General features: G+C 39.7%; 1 protein-coding gene across 2 annotated transcripts in view; it reads left to right on the top strand.

Annotated features, from left to right (window-relative positions):
• TMTC1 (transmembrane O-mannosyltransferase targeting cadherins 1) overlaps positions 1 to 16,023 on the top strand; it is a 297,501-nt gene that overhangs the window by 139,980 nt on the left and 141,498 nt on the right. For both annotated transcript variants that reach the window (XM_066258034.1, XM_066258033.1), the window contains one exon: positions 12,509 to 12,698. In XM_066258034.1, the coding sequence (XP_066114131.1) occupies positions 12,509 to 12,698 (190 nt within the window). The remainder of the gene's footprint in view (positions 1 to 12,508; positions 12,699 to 16,023) is intronic.

Here is a 16,023-nt window from a genome sequence, read left to right as displayed (position 1 = left end):
CTATATGGATGCCTTTTATTTCTTTGTCTTGTCTGATTGCTCTGGCCAGAACTTCTAGCACCATGTTAAATAAGAGTGGAGAGAGTGGACAACCCTGTCTTGTTCCTGATTTAAGGTAGAAAGTCCTCAGTTTTATGCCGTTTAATATGATGTTGACTGATGGTTTATCATATATGGCCTTTATCATGTTGAGATATTTTCCTTCTATACCCATTTTGTTGAGAGTCTTAAACATAAAATTGTGTTGTATTTTATCAAAAGCCTTTTCTGCATCTATTGATAAGATCATGTGGTTTTTGTTCTTTGTTTTGTTGATATGGTGTATTACGTTAACCGTTTTACGTATGTTGAACCATCCTTGAGATTCTGGGATGAATCCCACTTGATCATGATGTATTATTTTTTTAATATGTTGTTGTATTCGGTTTGCCAGTATTTTGTTTAGTATTTTAGCATCTGTATTCATTAGAGATATTGGTCTGTAGTTTTCTTTCTTTGTGCCATCCTTGCCAGGTTTTGGTATGAGGGTTATGTTGGCCTCATAAAATGTGTTTGGAAGTATTGCTTCTTCTTCAATTTTTTGGAAGACTTTGAGTAGAATAGGAACCAAGTCTTCTTTGAATGTTTGATAGAATTCACTAGTATAACCGTCTGGGCCTGGACATTTATTTTTGGGGAGGTTTTTAATAGTTTTTTCTATTTCCTCCCTGCTGATTGGTCTGTTTAGGCTTTCTGCTTCTTCATGACTCAGTCTAGGAAGGTTGTATTGTTCTAGGAATTTATCCATTTCTTCTAGATTGTTGTATTTGGTGGCATATAATTTTTCATAGTATTCTACAATAATTCTTTGTATTTCTATGATGTCTGTGGTGATCTCTCCTCTTTCATTTTGGATTTTATTTATTTGAGTCCTATGTCTTTTTTCCTTGGTGAGTCTTGCCAAGGGTTTGTCAATTTTGTTGATCTTTTCAAAGAACCAGCTCCTTGTTTTATTGATTTTTTCTATAGTTTTTCTCTTCTCTATTTCATTTATTTCTGCTCTGATTTTTATTATCTCCTTTCTTCGGCTGGTTTTGGGTTGTCTTTGTTCTTCTTTTTCTAGTTCCTTCAGGTGTGAAGTTAAGTGGTTTAGTTCGGCTCTATCTTGTTTGTTCATATAGGCCTGAAGTGATATGAACTTTTCTCTTATTACTGCTTTTGCTGCATCCCATAGATTCTGATATGTCGTATTTTCATTTTCATTTGTCTGTATATATCTTTTGATCTCTGCGCTTATTTCTTCTTTGACCCATTCATTTTTTAGAAATATGTTGTTTAGTTTCCACATTTTTGTGGGTTTTTCCCCCTCTTTTTTGCAGTTGAATTCTAGTTTCAAGGCTTTATGATCAGAAAATATGCTTGGTACAACTTCAATTTTTCTAAATTTGCTGATATTGTCTTTGTGGCCCAACATATGGTCAATTCTTGAGAATGTTCCATGTACACTAGAGAAAAATGTATACTCTGTCGCTTTGGGATGAAGTGTTCTGTAGATGTCTATCATATCCAGGTGTTCTAGTATTTTGTTTAAGGCCACTATATCTTTATTGATTCTCTATTTGGATGTCAAAGTCTATACATTTAATAGTGAATTTGTTGAGATATACTATGCGTGCCATACGGTCCATCTACTTCAAGTATACAACCCGATAGTCTTTACTATATTCATGGAGTTATGCAGCCATCACTCCAGTCCATCTTAGAACATTTGCATCACCCAAAGCTAACGTATCTTATTAGCAGTCACACCCCATTTTACCTCCCCTCCCCACCCCCAGCCATAGGCAACTATTGATCTACTTTTTGTCTCTATAAAGTAACCTATTCTGGACATGTCCTATAAATGGAATCATAATAATACGTGGTCTTTTGTGACAGCCTTCTTTCACTTACTGTGATGTGTTAACATTTATCTGCATTGTAGCATTTGTCAGTGCTTCGCTCTTTTTATTCCCAGTAGAATGCCATAGTATGGCTCTCCTGGTTTATTTTCTCCACTCACCTGTTGATGGTCATTTGGGTTGTTACCACTTTTGAGCTATTAACAATAATGCTACTATGAGCATTCATGTACAAGTTTTTGTTTGAATGTGTGTTTTCGTTTCCCTTCATGTGCACCAGGATAGGGATTGCCAGGTCATGCATGTTAACTCTTTATTTAAGTTTTTGGGGAACTGCCAGACTGTTCCCCAAAGCAGCTGTACCATTTCATATTTCTCCCAGCAGGGCACGAGGGTCCCAGTTTCTCCACATCCTTGCCAACAGTTGTCTTTTAACTGTCTTTTTGTTTTGTTTGTGTTATAGTCATATGAGTAGGTGTGGAATGGTATCTCATTGTGATTTTGATCTGCATTTCCTGATGGCCAGTGATCTTAAGCATCTTTTCATGTGCATATTGGCCATTTCTGTATCTTCTTTGGAGAAATGTCTGTTCACATCCTTTGTGCAGTTCTTAATTGGGCTATTTGATATTTTACTATTAAGTTGTAACAGTTCTTATGATCTAGATATAAATCCCTTATTAGCAATACGCTTTGTGGACATTTTTTAACTTTCTGTGGTCTGTTTTTCACTTTTTTGATGATGTCCTTTGAAGCACAAAAATTTTTAATTTTGGTGAAGTCTAGTTAATCTATTTTTTTATTGTTGTTGGTGGTGCTTTGGTGTTATATCTAAGAAGGCTTTGACTAATTCAAATTCTCTTGCAGTTCAACTGGCTTTATTATGTTTCAGTTTCCCTTATTAATAAATTACATAACATTTAGCTTTCACTGTGTATTTGTATGGGGTATATTTTTATATTTTATTTTCACACAATTTCTGTTAACAGAAGTTTGGAAGGCATTTAGAATTTGACCTCTTATTCTTGACTATTGGGTATGTCAAATCACAAAGTAGGTCAGAACAGAACTTGGATGGTGAGCATTGTTCAGGATTTGCTGGTAATGAGGCCCTTAATCCTTTACCTCTTCATTTTAATCTAAACATTTAGGTTGTATCAGCTGTCAGTAATTCTATGTGACTGATCAATAAGTTTTCCAACCTACAATTAAGACTGTGTGGGTCAATTGAATGACATGACATTGACTTGAGAATAAAAGTGTAATTAGAAGTTACAGAGCAGAGGTGATGTTGTATTTTAATTGCATAGCTTCCATGAACAAGCAGGTCCCCAAGCCCCATAGTCTAAGCCAAACACAGTTCTAGTTCCTGTGCCGAAGGGTCTGCTTTCGTGGTTTCGGTGGATTTGCATTTGAGAAGTGATGGAATAGATTTCATGTGCAACTTGTCCTGTCAGAGATATTGCCATTTTCCCCAGGATTTACTCATCTGTTTATCTCTTTATAAACATGAATATAAGCAAATATATTCCACGTGCCTATCCAAGACCACATCTCATAAAGAAAACGTGATGTGGATAGGGGAACTCTAATCTTTCGCTATAAATCTTACTTTTATCTATTTTCTGGATTTGAAAGACAATCATCTTAAATATTATAAAGACAGTGCTTTTCCCTTCAATTGTATACTGCTTTACATCCTGTCCCCTTCAAATCTGGTAAAATGGAAAACTGATTATGAGGCAGCAGAGAGGGGCCTTGATAGTGGAAACATTATATTATCTCTTCTCAGGCTCCAGCGCTCTGGAAATGCCACACTTAGCTCTAGCATGGGTAAATCTGTGTCTGATGCTCAAAAGCGTAAGCAAAGGCTTGGATGACTTTGTAAGAGAACATCAAGATAAGAAATAATATTAGGGTGGAACTCAACCTCTTCCTTCTAACAAAGCTTTTTTTTTCCTCTGTCCTGTCTTTACATTTTCAGTGGACCGTTTCAGACAGGCACGGATCCTTACGTGGTGATCCTCGCTCTCTTAAGGCACTGTGTCTTCTTAATACTTATCGTTCTTAAAGCCCTTAATAGGGAACTACCTCATAATAAACTCTGAACAAATTTAAACTTTAATGAACAAATTAAGTTAAAATTTACTCTTTAAAATTGTTCCATAAGAAATGATGACATCGGAACATTTACAGCAAAATGGTGGGATCTTGATAACATGATACGAAGCGAAATAAGTAAATCAGAAAAAAACAGGAACTGTATTATTCCATACGTAGGTGGGACATAATAGTGAAACTAAGAGACATTGATAAGAGTGTGGTGGTTACGGGGGGGGGAGGGGGGAATGGGAGAGGGATAGGGGGTGGGGAGGGGCACAAAGAAAACAAGATAGAAGGTGACAGAGGACAATCTGACTTTGGGTGGTGGGTATGCAACATAATTGAACGACAAGATAACCTGGACTTGTTATCTTTGAATATATGTATCCTGATTTATTGATGTCACCCCATTAAAAAAATAAAATTATAAAAAAAAAAAAATAAGACATTGTATGTTCAAAGGGATCTGTGCAAAATGGCCCGCTCTGTCCCTGCCTTCGCACGAGCAGGCCTTGGGTAGGAGGGCCTCCCGACAAAGCTATTCTAAGTTTTAAAGCCAGGATTTCCTAACTAAAGTGGATATCAGAATCACCCAAGAAAGTATGTTAAAAGTAAAGATTCCCCAGTGTCTGTGACCTTTCCATTTTGATTAAAAGGTCACAAGGTCGGATGAGAGAATCTTCCTCGACCAGCAGCCTAAGTGTGTCTGGAAGGTAGTGTGTCACTCTTTCTGAAATCCTCAGGTATAAACTGTTTCCTCTGTGGCTGAATAGCTCTCTGCATTAGGGAGAGCTCTCTGCTCTCTTGTATTACGTTCATAGAAGAGCAGCTTGTTGGGCATAAAAGAGATTATAAAAGACGTTGAGTGGAGTCTTGCCACCTGAAAAGACACCGGGTAATAGTCATTTATCTCATTTGTCTTGGACCCTGGGGATGTTGGGAGACATCCAGCAGAGGGGAGGGGTGAGAGCAGGGGACCTTGGGGAGGTAGCAGGTCTACCTCTGGACTAGGGATCAGTTGTTAGAAAACTTCTTGAAGAAAGCTGTATAATTCTTTAAATTTACATATTGTGTTTCCATTGCAATCTTAAATCTCGGAGGAAGAGATAAAAATGAAGGAAGAGGCCTGACCTGTGGTGGCGCAGTGGATAAAGCGTCGACCTGGAAATGCTGAGGTCGCCGGTTCGAAACCTGGGCTTGCCTGGTCAAGGCACATATGGGAGTTGATGCTTCCAGCTCCTCCCCCCTGTCTCTCTCTCCTCTCTCTCTCTCTCTCTCTCTCTCTGTCTTTCTCTCTCCCTCTCTAAAATGAATAAATAAAAAAAATAAAAATTAAAATTAAAAAAAAAAAAATGAAGGAAGAAATTCTTTTTTTTTAAAGAAATTCTTTAATTTTTGCTAACATTGGTATGTAAAGGCAAAAAAATGCTTTTCATAATGAATACAATGCCCAGCCCAAGCTTTTCTTTAAAAATTCTATTTTTTTATTGTGTGGTGCTCATCTGTTTACTGAGATGAGTGGTTGGGGACCACTGTGTTGTAGATCAGTGGTCCCCAACCTTTTTTGGGCCATGGACTGGTTTAATGTCAGAAAATATTTTCACAGACCGACCTTTAGGGTGGGATGGATAAATGTATCATGTGACTGAGACAAGTGTCAAGAGTGAATCTTAGATGGATGTAACAGAGGGAATCTGGTCATTTTAAAAAATAAAACATCGTTCAGACTTAAATATAAATAAAACGGAAATAATGTAAGTTATTTATTCTTTCTCTGTGGACCGGTACCAAATGGCCCACAGACCTGTACCGGTCTGCGGCCCGGGGTTTGGGGACCACTGTTGTAGATGACGTTACACTCTGTCAGCCTTGCCTTAACTGAAAGCCAAGTTCATCTGAGCTCCACTGTTTAAGGCAGAAATCAGGGTCTTTGGCAGGTACTTCTACATGAAACATCAATATTTGATCCATCATATTATCTTTCAGTTCTCCACCTTAATAAAGCAGTGCTAATAGAAGACTGTATGATACAGTGGACACATTCATGTGGAGCCAGAGAACCCTGTCCGGCGTGTGGGTTCTGTTACGGGTTTGCACTGGAGCATCAGACAAGCCACTGTCTCCTTACAGCTACTTCCCTTACTTCAAAAATGAGTGATAAAGACTGTATAAAGGTTGCGTTGGGATTAGGTAATCCTTATATGCAAATACTTTATGAGCTAGAAAGTGCTGGATATGTTTGAAGGGTTTTTAATGTTGGATGTCATTTGTTAGTATAGCAACAAGATTCTTGTGTTGGAATCTGGAAATCCACCTGATGCATAGTAAGCAGTCAGCACGTGTTTGTTCAATGGAAGCTGAACCTGGGTCCAATGAGAGAGGGTAAGGGACTGCATTTCTTTAGCCTTAAGCACTTAGAAAAGTGCACAGTAATTACTCGACCCTTTCTGAATTCCAGTGAGGATTTCCTGTCCAGAGAGAAGGGTAGTGTAGGAAGCAGCATCTTTGGCCAGTCTGGGAAAGGTGACAGGCAGGAGAAGATGCTCATGACGATATATAAGCAGATTATGCCTGGAAAAGGTCTGTCATTATTGCTGGTGCACAGTGAGACTGTGGAGACCCTTTGAAGCATCCATGGCAATTGAGGAGTTGAAAATAGGTAACAGCCTGAGGAGGAATGGGACAGATCACTAAGACTAGTAGGTAGAGGCGGAGTCAGGCCAGGGTGGGGTGGTCCACTATGGCGGTAAAAGTGGTTAACAAAGAGGTTGGTGTATTGACAGTTCAGCTAATGTCCTTCCCAAGAGGATACAAAGTGGATCGAGTCGCCCCAATGTCCTATATTTATGAAACAATGAAAGATTTGGGAGTGCATGAAAAAAGGGGATCCTTTGGACAGTAACATTTTTATATAGAACAAGCAAGGGCTATGTATTTCTGCTTGCAGTGCCTAATTTTTTGATATGCACCTATCATAGGGATTTTTCTAGGACAAAATATTTAAGCTTATGTTACTTCTTAGCAAAATAGAAAGTTTTTTTTCAGAGGCAAAGAACAGAATCTATATGTAGTTTTGCACTTAAAGCATTCTATTTTTTTCTTGATACAATTGAAGATTTATATAAAAGAGCCACAGTTTTATCAGATGACATTTGATGCATGACAATCCCCCCACCGTCTCATCTTCTTTTTCCTGTTCATGGATGTCCTGGCTTAGCACTAAGAATACATGACTGCATTGTTTAAGCTGAATTCCTCACTCTCCGTGCTGCATATTCGATTTTGTTGGCAGGATATTCTAGTGACTTCCCTCCTGTTAGCAGAATTCCTGGTAGAAAATTAGTGAATAATTAATTTTGTTCTTGCTTCTACTTTAAAGAAAGAGAACCCAGAAGGACAGTGATATTCATATCATTTCATTTCTGAAATTTTAGTAGACATAAATAAAATGATTAGTTTAAAATGTAATTCTTAGTCAATGAGGTAAGTAGAAATACCTCAGTTGCTGATTCTAGCTACTTCAACTAGCCCCTTAAAGTGCAATTAGTTTTTGGTGTGATTCCAAATGGCCTCTTATGCTTAAATTTGCAAAAAATTTTCAATGCTTTTTCAGTATTTTAAAGAATATTTAAACAGTTTACTATCAACATTGATCTGAAATCATATGCAATAAAAGGTAGGTGATGTCTTGAGTTTCTGGAAACAATACTTATGTATTAAAAGGGATAAATTGCTTTTCCTCCGAGGTTTACTTTTTAAACCTATTTGGGTTAAAATATTTGTAAACAGTCACAATGAGCATTTAAAAGAATCTTAATAATAACATTGAAATTCTAACTTTTAAAAAAATAACATTCTCCTCAGTTGCCATGGATGCTTCTTTTTCAGTATGGTATTTATTGTAAGTCTTGAGAATATAAGAGACCGAGGACAGCTTGCAGGGCAAGGGCAAATGTGCACTTAACATTCAAATAAAAATAGCTGTATGCCATGTGCAGCTATTTCATATTCAAGCTGCAGCTAGATATCATATGAGGAAGTAATTCTGTTGCAATTCTGTTGTTGACTCCTCCACCAGTTTAAAATATATACCATAGTTTTTAGTGTGGAAAATATCAAATCTGTACAAAAGTAGAGAAACTGGTGTGAAGAACCTTTACATATCTATTATCCAGTTTCAAGGGTCATAACTCACAGTTGATTGTTCATTCATACCCCACCCACTTCTCTCTCCCTGCTTCCAGTTCGTCACTTTGAAGCAAATACCATATATCATCTCCTTTAATATGCATGTATTTTAATACATATTTCTAAAAGACAAGGACCCTTAAAAATGAGAACCACAGTACCATTATCATGCTTTAAAAATTAACAATTAGGACCTGGCCAGTAGGCTCAGTGGTAGAGCGTCAGCCCAGTGTATGGATGTCCTGGGTTCAATTCTCAGTCAGGGCACACAGGAGAAGCAACCATCTGCTTCTCCACCCCTCGCCCTCCCACTTCTTTCTTTCTTTCTCTCTCTCTCTCTTTCTTCTCCTCTTGTAGCCATGGCTCAATTGGTTCTAGTACATTGGCCTTGGGAGCTGAGGATGGCTCTGTGGAGCCTCCGGCATCAAGCACTAAAAATAACTCAGTTGCAAGCATGGCCCCAGCTGGGCAGAGCTTCAGCTCCAGACAGGGGCATGGTATGACGTGCTGGGTGGATCCCAGTTGATGTGCATGCCAGAGTCTGTCTATCTCTCATACTTTCCCTTGGAAAAGAAGAAAAAAAAATTAACAATGATTCTCTGGTATCATATCTAGTATCAGCATTTCAATTTTTTCTGTCTCATAAGTGATTATTTTTAATAGTTGTTTGTATGAATTAGCATCTAAACAAAATCTGTACTTTGTGTGGTACTTCTTTTACGACACTTTTAATTTATAGATATCTCTATTCTTTCTGCCACTCGCTCTACTCTCATCCCACCCCCATTATTTGTCGAAGAAACTACCATCCTTTGCTATTTGGAATTTGCAACATCCTGGATTTTGCATATTGCACGCCTGTGGTGTCCTTTAGCATGTCCCAGTGTTTTCAGTATATAATGTTAAAAGGGCTTGATCAGATTAAAGTTTAATTTATTTTTTTGATAAGACTACATCATAAATGGTAGTATATGTACCCATCAGGAGGACATCTGGCTGTTAGTCTCACTTTCTGTGATGGTTAAAATTAATTAGTAAATTGTAGGCACCTGATTTAGACTGATTCATTTATTATAAAGTAACCCATCAGCTTTTAACGTAATAATTTTTTTCAGCCATGTATAATCATTGCTTATAACTGTTATATCAGGGAAAAGAGAATCTACTTTTTTTTTTTTTTTGTATTTTTCTGAAGCTGGAAACGGGGAGAGACAGTCAGACAGACTCCCGCATGTGCCCGACCGGGATCCACCCGGCACGCCCACCAGGGGCGTCGCTCTGCCCACCAGGGGGCGATGCTCTGCCCCTCCGGGGTGTCGCTCTGCCATGACCAGAGCCACTCTAGCGCCTGGAGCAGAGGCCAAGGAGCCATCCCCAGCACCCGGGCCATCTCTGCTCCAATGGAGCCTTGGCTGCGGGAGGGGAAGAGAGAGACAGAGAGGAAGGGGGGGGGGGTGGAGAAGCAAATGGGCGCTTCTCCTATGTGCCCTGGCCGAGAATTGAACCCGGGTCCCCCGCACACCAGGCCGACGCTCTACCGCTGAGCCAACCGGCCAGGGCCTGAGAATCTACTTTTAAAGTAATTTTTAAGACCTGTAGTGTAATAGAACAACAAAGCTGCGTGATTTTCCTGCTAAGTTTGACTGCTCAGCATTCCTCTTTAAAGCCATCACAGGGAGTCTCGCTGAGTTAGGAATTAGGTAGTTTAGAAGCTCTGTGGAAAACGGAAGCACAAAGAGACCCAATCATTATTCTGTGGAGTTGGCATTCTCATAAGACAGTTAGTTACTCAGGCCCAAGCCTAAAAGGGATAAAGCAATTTTTGTTTTCGTTTTTTGGTAAATAACAAAGCTTGGACTTCTTCAAGATTTCAGTATATACTACCCTGCTGGTACATTAACTTTTTATTTAAAGTAACAGAGAGAAGAGTATTGGGGAACACCCATGCCATATCTCCATTCCTTCAACACGTTTCTCTGCTCGGATTTGAGGGTTGGGACAATGAATTATTCCCATCACTGAGCCCCACCTGATCATCGCTAATGACTGACTGCCAACCTTGGAGGAACCTTGGAGGATGAGGGAGATCAGGAGGGAAGGTCTGGAAAGGATGTTTCAGACTAGTAGCTACATGTTGACAGGAATTTAAGGTGATTTGACTCATCACACTGGAAGATAACTTAGGAATTCTCTGATCTAACCCCTTTGCCAGTCCAAGAATCCTTCCGAAAGAGCCTGGGAATAAGACGAGGACTTCCCTTCACTTTCTGCACTCCTGGGGGCTCGTCTTATTCTGCTTCTTCACTTCTGTGCATCTTATTTTTAATTTTGGATTGGAGAGTCCTTGAGGACAAGACATTTATCTAAGTCAGGGGTGTCCAAACTTTTTACACAGGGGGGCCAGTTCACTGTCCCTCAGACCATTGGAGGGCTGCCAAATACAGTGGTCCTCTCACTGACCACCAATGAAAGAGGTGCCCCTTCCAGAAGTGCAGTGGGGGCTGGATAAATGGCCTCAGGGGGCTGCATTGCGGCCCGTGGGCCGTAGTTTGGGGACGCCTGATAAGTATTCTGTTTAAGCCCATACAGGATGGCAAGACAAGCACAGCTGGACAGTAGTAAAAGCAGTGAAAATGGACTTTATTCAGTAACTACTGACACTAAGGGGAAGAGCTGAGCACCATTCTGATTTGTGCAGAGATGACTGGACACTTGAAAGGGAGAATAGGAGAGGGCCGCGCTGGGGCCCGGCAGGGTCAGAGCAGTGCGCAGTGACAGGGCTGGGCAGCGTGAATGAGACTGGTCTGGCTGAGTCTGCTGGCTGGTGGTAATGGAAGTTAGGGTTCTGTCCTCCCACAGAGTCTGGGGAAGAGGCCTTCTCCTTCCTGATGATGACATTTTAATGCAGTGGTTCTCAGGTCCTGGAGAAAGGCACTTCTGAGTAGTAAGAAATACATACAACTATAAGCCCTTTGTAGAAAATGCTCTAAAAAAAAAAAAAAGAAAGAAAAGAAATCAGGGACGTCTCCTTAGGTATTAGCTAAAAAAATAACCAGTATATTTTTCTGTTAGTGATGAGCTTTCTCAGGCAAGTGTGGTAAATGGGAGGCGGGGCCATCCCAGGAATATAGCAGGATGCTGCTGGGAGTGATGCTATGGTTTGGTTATCTCCTGGGACAGAGGTTTGGATGGAGTTTGTACTGGGAGTTCTGCCTTCTCAACGGCCTAGAACACTACTCAATGAATTTGTGTTGACTGAATAAATTTAAATGAACTTAATTTTCACTACCATGAAAGGAAGGGTGAATATTTTCCATTTTATTGTAGTGCCTAGAGACAGCCAGGAAACGGGAGTAACGCCTCCATTCATTCTTTTCCTTCCCTAGGTCCACCTGGCTGTTGTCAGCAAGGGCAGCTGTACTTGCCCCCTCATGAAGGCTGGTCCCTCTGTTTGTAAATGAACTTTATCTCCCTACCACAGATATTTTGATTCTCTGGAAATAATTTAATATGGATCAACATGCTATAAAATGATAATCTGTTATTAAAATGGTTAAATATTTTTATGTCTAGTATAGCAGTCTGGGCACTATTAAAAATGGCACTACAACCTGACCAGGCAGAGACACAATGGATAGAGCATTGGCCTGGGATGCTGAGGACCCAGGCTTGAAACCCAAGGTTGCCAGTTTGCACACAGGGTCTCCGACTTGAGCATGCAATCATAGACATGACCCCAAGGTCACTGGCCTGAAGCCCAAGGTCGCTGGCTTGATTAAGGGGTCACTTGCTTGGCTGGAGCCCCCTGGTCAAGCCACATAGGAGAAAGCAATCAATGAACAACTAAGGTGCTGCAGCAAAGAATTGATGTTTTTCATCTCTCTCCGTTCCTGTCTGTCTGTCTTTCTCTCTCTCTCTAAAACAAAAATAAAGAAATAAAAATATGGGCACTTCAAATATCTCTTAGCCAGGGAATCATACCCAACAGAGCAGTATTTCTGTTGTACGCTTTCATCAAACTTTTCCTTGAAAATGTTCATTTCTGGTCATAATGTATTTATTTAAATAATAATTTCAGAGTATGTCATGGAAACTAGATCTTTACTTGTTCACCACTGAAAGGCCAGCATCTACCACAGTGACTGGGAGGTATTAGATATTTTCCAAAATGATGAATTTAATGACTCGAAGAATTCCATCTTACCTTGTCTTTCCCTATAATATAATGTTGACAGTGTAGAAATGCTACATATATTTAATAGAAACAGGGTGAGTGAATGTTTACAAAATGTCATGGACCTTTAGTTGTGTTTCATCGATTCTTCTCCTCTTTGTAGATTCCTTACCTATTCCTACCTCTTGGCCTTCAACGTGTGGCTCCTGCTTGCACCTGTTACCCTGTGCTATGACTGGCAGGTCGGCAGTATTCCTCTGGTAGAGACCATCTGGGACACGCGGAATTTAGCCACCATCCTTCTGGCGGTTGTGATGGCCCTACTGAGCCTGCATTGCTTAGCCGCCTTCAAGGTAATTTTCTTAAATGTAAATGACCTCTGCCTTTGAAGAGAGATTCTCTGTACTCAATAATGATTTCCTCCCTCAATTGGAGGTCTAGGTCTAAATTGAATCCACTCTATTGTTTAAAAAAATCTTACGTAGTTAAAATTTTCCTCCTAGACAATATATATTGTAAAGACCTAGTGAGGTTAACAGACCCCATGGTCACCTTAATTATACGTGTGTGTGTGTGTGTGTGTGTGTGTGTGTATACTGTTTCTACTGTAGAAATTAGATCTGAAATGTAGTGTTTGCAAACAAGAAACATTTTTCCTGCTGTGGTTGGATAATTTTTGAAGTAATGTGTTTGATTTCATGTGATGTTAACTGAGATGGTAAAATGTTCATTAGTGCTTCAATTATGGTTAAGACATCACTTCCACTGATGACTGCCTGCCTCAGTGGGGTGATACTCACTTCAAATGTATAAAACTGGAAAAAATTATTGAATGCAACCATTTCAAAAATGACCAAAACTTGAAAATGTTTACTTTTGAAAAACTGCTGCTGAATTAGGTAAAGTGCCTGAGGGTAGTCTCATTTCCCCCATTCTCTCCAACCCGTACCCCTATCTCCACCCATGTGAGAAACAGGTTCAGTGGCTAGAAGTGGCTGATTTGGTTTGGGAAAGTATCAGAGCAGCTAGCTATTGTAGAGAGATTTTGGAAGCAAAGAGCTGTACAAGCGCCGAGCCAGTATGCTCTCTGCAGCGCGATCCTGGCTGACTGCTAAATGGCATGTGTCCAGGGAGCACCTCAGGGAGCACAAGCAGATTGAAAGCCTGCAGAGACTTACTTATTTGCTGAGAATGTGAATGAATTTCTCAACCCATACACAGTTTGCGTGGTAGAGGGTAGACACTTCACTGGCTTAAGTTGTCTATGTATAACCTCTCTTGAAATCACTGACCAATCACGAACTATGTAGGCACAAGAGAAATACCCCAGTGATGGCGGCACAAGGTTGTATGTGTGTGTGTGTGTGTGGGGGGGTGGTCCTGAGTAAAACTTTCAGCTGTCTGCAGAAGAGCAGATTTCCAGTTTCAGTCCAGGCAAGTTCATCATATAATAAAATAGGAAAACTGACATATTTTAGAAAGAACAAGCTAGCATAAAGAGTCACTACAATGTATGGCGTACAACGGCTAGTTTTTTAATGAGATTACTGGACATATAAAGAAACAGGAGAGTGTGACCCAAGTTAGGGAAAATAATAATCATAGAAAAATATTGTCACTGGAAAGGAAAAGAATTGAGATTCCATATCTAAACTCACATTTACATGATTAATTGACTTTTGACAAAGTTACTAGGGTAATTCAATGGGGAAAGGTTAGTCTTAAATAAAAAGTAATGAAATAATAGAATATCCTTCCTTGTTTTCAACCAGGTCTCCGGAGGAGGGGGATATACTCTACCCTGTCACAATTGTATTTATTCGTATTTGACTTTGTACTTACTATTTTAATAATTGACTTATAAAGCTACAAATTAACATATGTAATTAACACATGTAATAAATAAAACAGCAGGTTTGCTATTTCCCAATCACCCCCTCAAATCCCATCCTGTGTAGGCTTCCTTTGAATATTTGTTCTTACACGTTTTTATACTCACTAAAAACAAAAACAAATCTTTTCTTTATTACAAGTAAGTTGAGTTGGATGCCATGGCAAGTTGCAGGCTCTTTCAGGCCACTTCTGCACCCAGCTGGGGTGTCCCTGTGAGTAAACAGCTCAAGCGTAGATGTGCGACTGTCAACAAGCTCTCGGCCAGATCCGAGTGGGAGAGCGAGGCTACAGAACCCAAGACTTATCTTTCACTAGAAATAGCTGCGGAATTCATTTAGAGATGGTTTCTCATTTTTTCTATTTTCATGGCGTAAGAAATTTAAGACTTCAAGGAGTAGTTAATTTTATTTATCCTAGAAGAGTTCACTTGGCATCTTTAAGAATTTAAATGTCAAATTTGTCTTTCTTTGTGCTTCTTCTTCATTTTTTCCTCCTCCACTCCACATCTTTTATGCACGAGGAGTTATATGACATAATGTCGTTGTAGAGAACAATCTAGAAATTCATTATTGGATTGGGTTCTTTTTAACAATGAATTTTAAAGTGAACTAAATTGTTCTTTTTGTGATGAGGACAATCTGTTGAAATGTATGTACAGTAGAGATAAAGAATATTTCAATCGTGGAGTCTGATTATTCCATTTTCTTCTATGAACAGTGCATGTTCATACACCAGGACCACTGTCAGCTGAAAATGCACTTGGATTTTTCTCTATGACTCTTATAGAATGTATGCCAGACTGTTGACTCACAGTAAATAGTGATTTATATCAGGACAGTAGCCAGCCTGATTTGGATTGTTTGGAGGAGTTAGGACCATCGGCCCTCCTCTTTAAAGTTGCCCTTTTCCCATGTCCTCTAATGTGATTTTCCTGCATTACAGAAGAAATGACACAAAATTATATTTAAGAGTACTTTTTTGTTGTTGATTCTTTATTACATTCTCACAGGCTGTCTTGAGATTTTAAGGTATTTTTATACCTTTTATAGTCATGTGGTATACTTATAAAAGTAAAACCCAAGGAAAAAGTAGGGGAGTTAATGATATGTAGCTTTCCTAATAATGACCTCAACAGTGAGATGTCTTCTGAGAATGGATATAATTCAGTGCAGGTCCCGTTCCCCAAGTATGGGGCTTTCAGGATTATTTTGGTTTTAATTTTAGTGAGGAGGGGGGTCAGAGTTTTGTCACAGTCTATTCACAGCCTTCTACGTCATTGCCTTGAAACCAACACAAATCCTAGATGTCATCTCTGGGCCCTGGAAAACCAGTCAAATAGTCACACCTATAGGGGGATGAATCTGCCTTCTGATCAACGGAGGTGACCACCAATGACGACTTGGTGGAAGTGGAGGGTAGAATTGGGGGTAACAAATGTGTCTGCTCACTCAGGGGAGATGTGTTAATCTCAGGCTTTCCCTACATGCCTGTCCTCAGCCTTGGCTCCATTAGCCCACACACTAATCCAAATCACAACACCCTTCAAGGTACTGGATAAAATAACAGACAGCTACTGGCTGAGCAAACAGCAACTGTCAGTCTTAGAGCTCCCTCTCTCTCATTAAAACCCCACACATCTCAATAAGGAGGTAATAGAATGAGAGCCACTATTGGAAAGTCATTATTTACAATGGACATTCTCACCTCATTCCAAAAAGGACTTGGAACAGCTTAAGGAAGGAAGTTCACTACAATGGAACACACGAGGAGATGGAAAACTGAACT

The sequence above is a fragment of the Saccopteryx bilineata genome, chromosome 2, assembly GCF_036850765.1.
Source record: "Saccopteryx bilineata isolate mSacBil1 chromosome 2, mSacBil1_pri_phased_curated, whole genome shotgun sequence".
NCBI lineage: Eukaryota > Metazoa > Chordata > Mammalia > Chiroptera > Emballonuridae > Saccopteryx > Saccopteryx bilineata.
The sequence above is the reverse complement of the archived record's forward strand: the minus strand, read 5'-3'. Positions and strand labels throughout refer to the sequence as shown.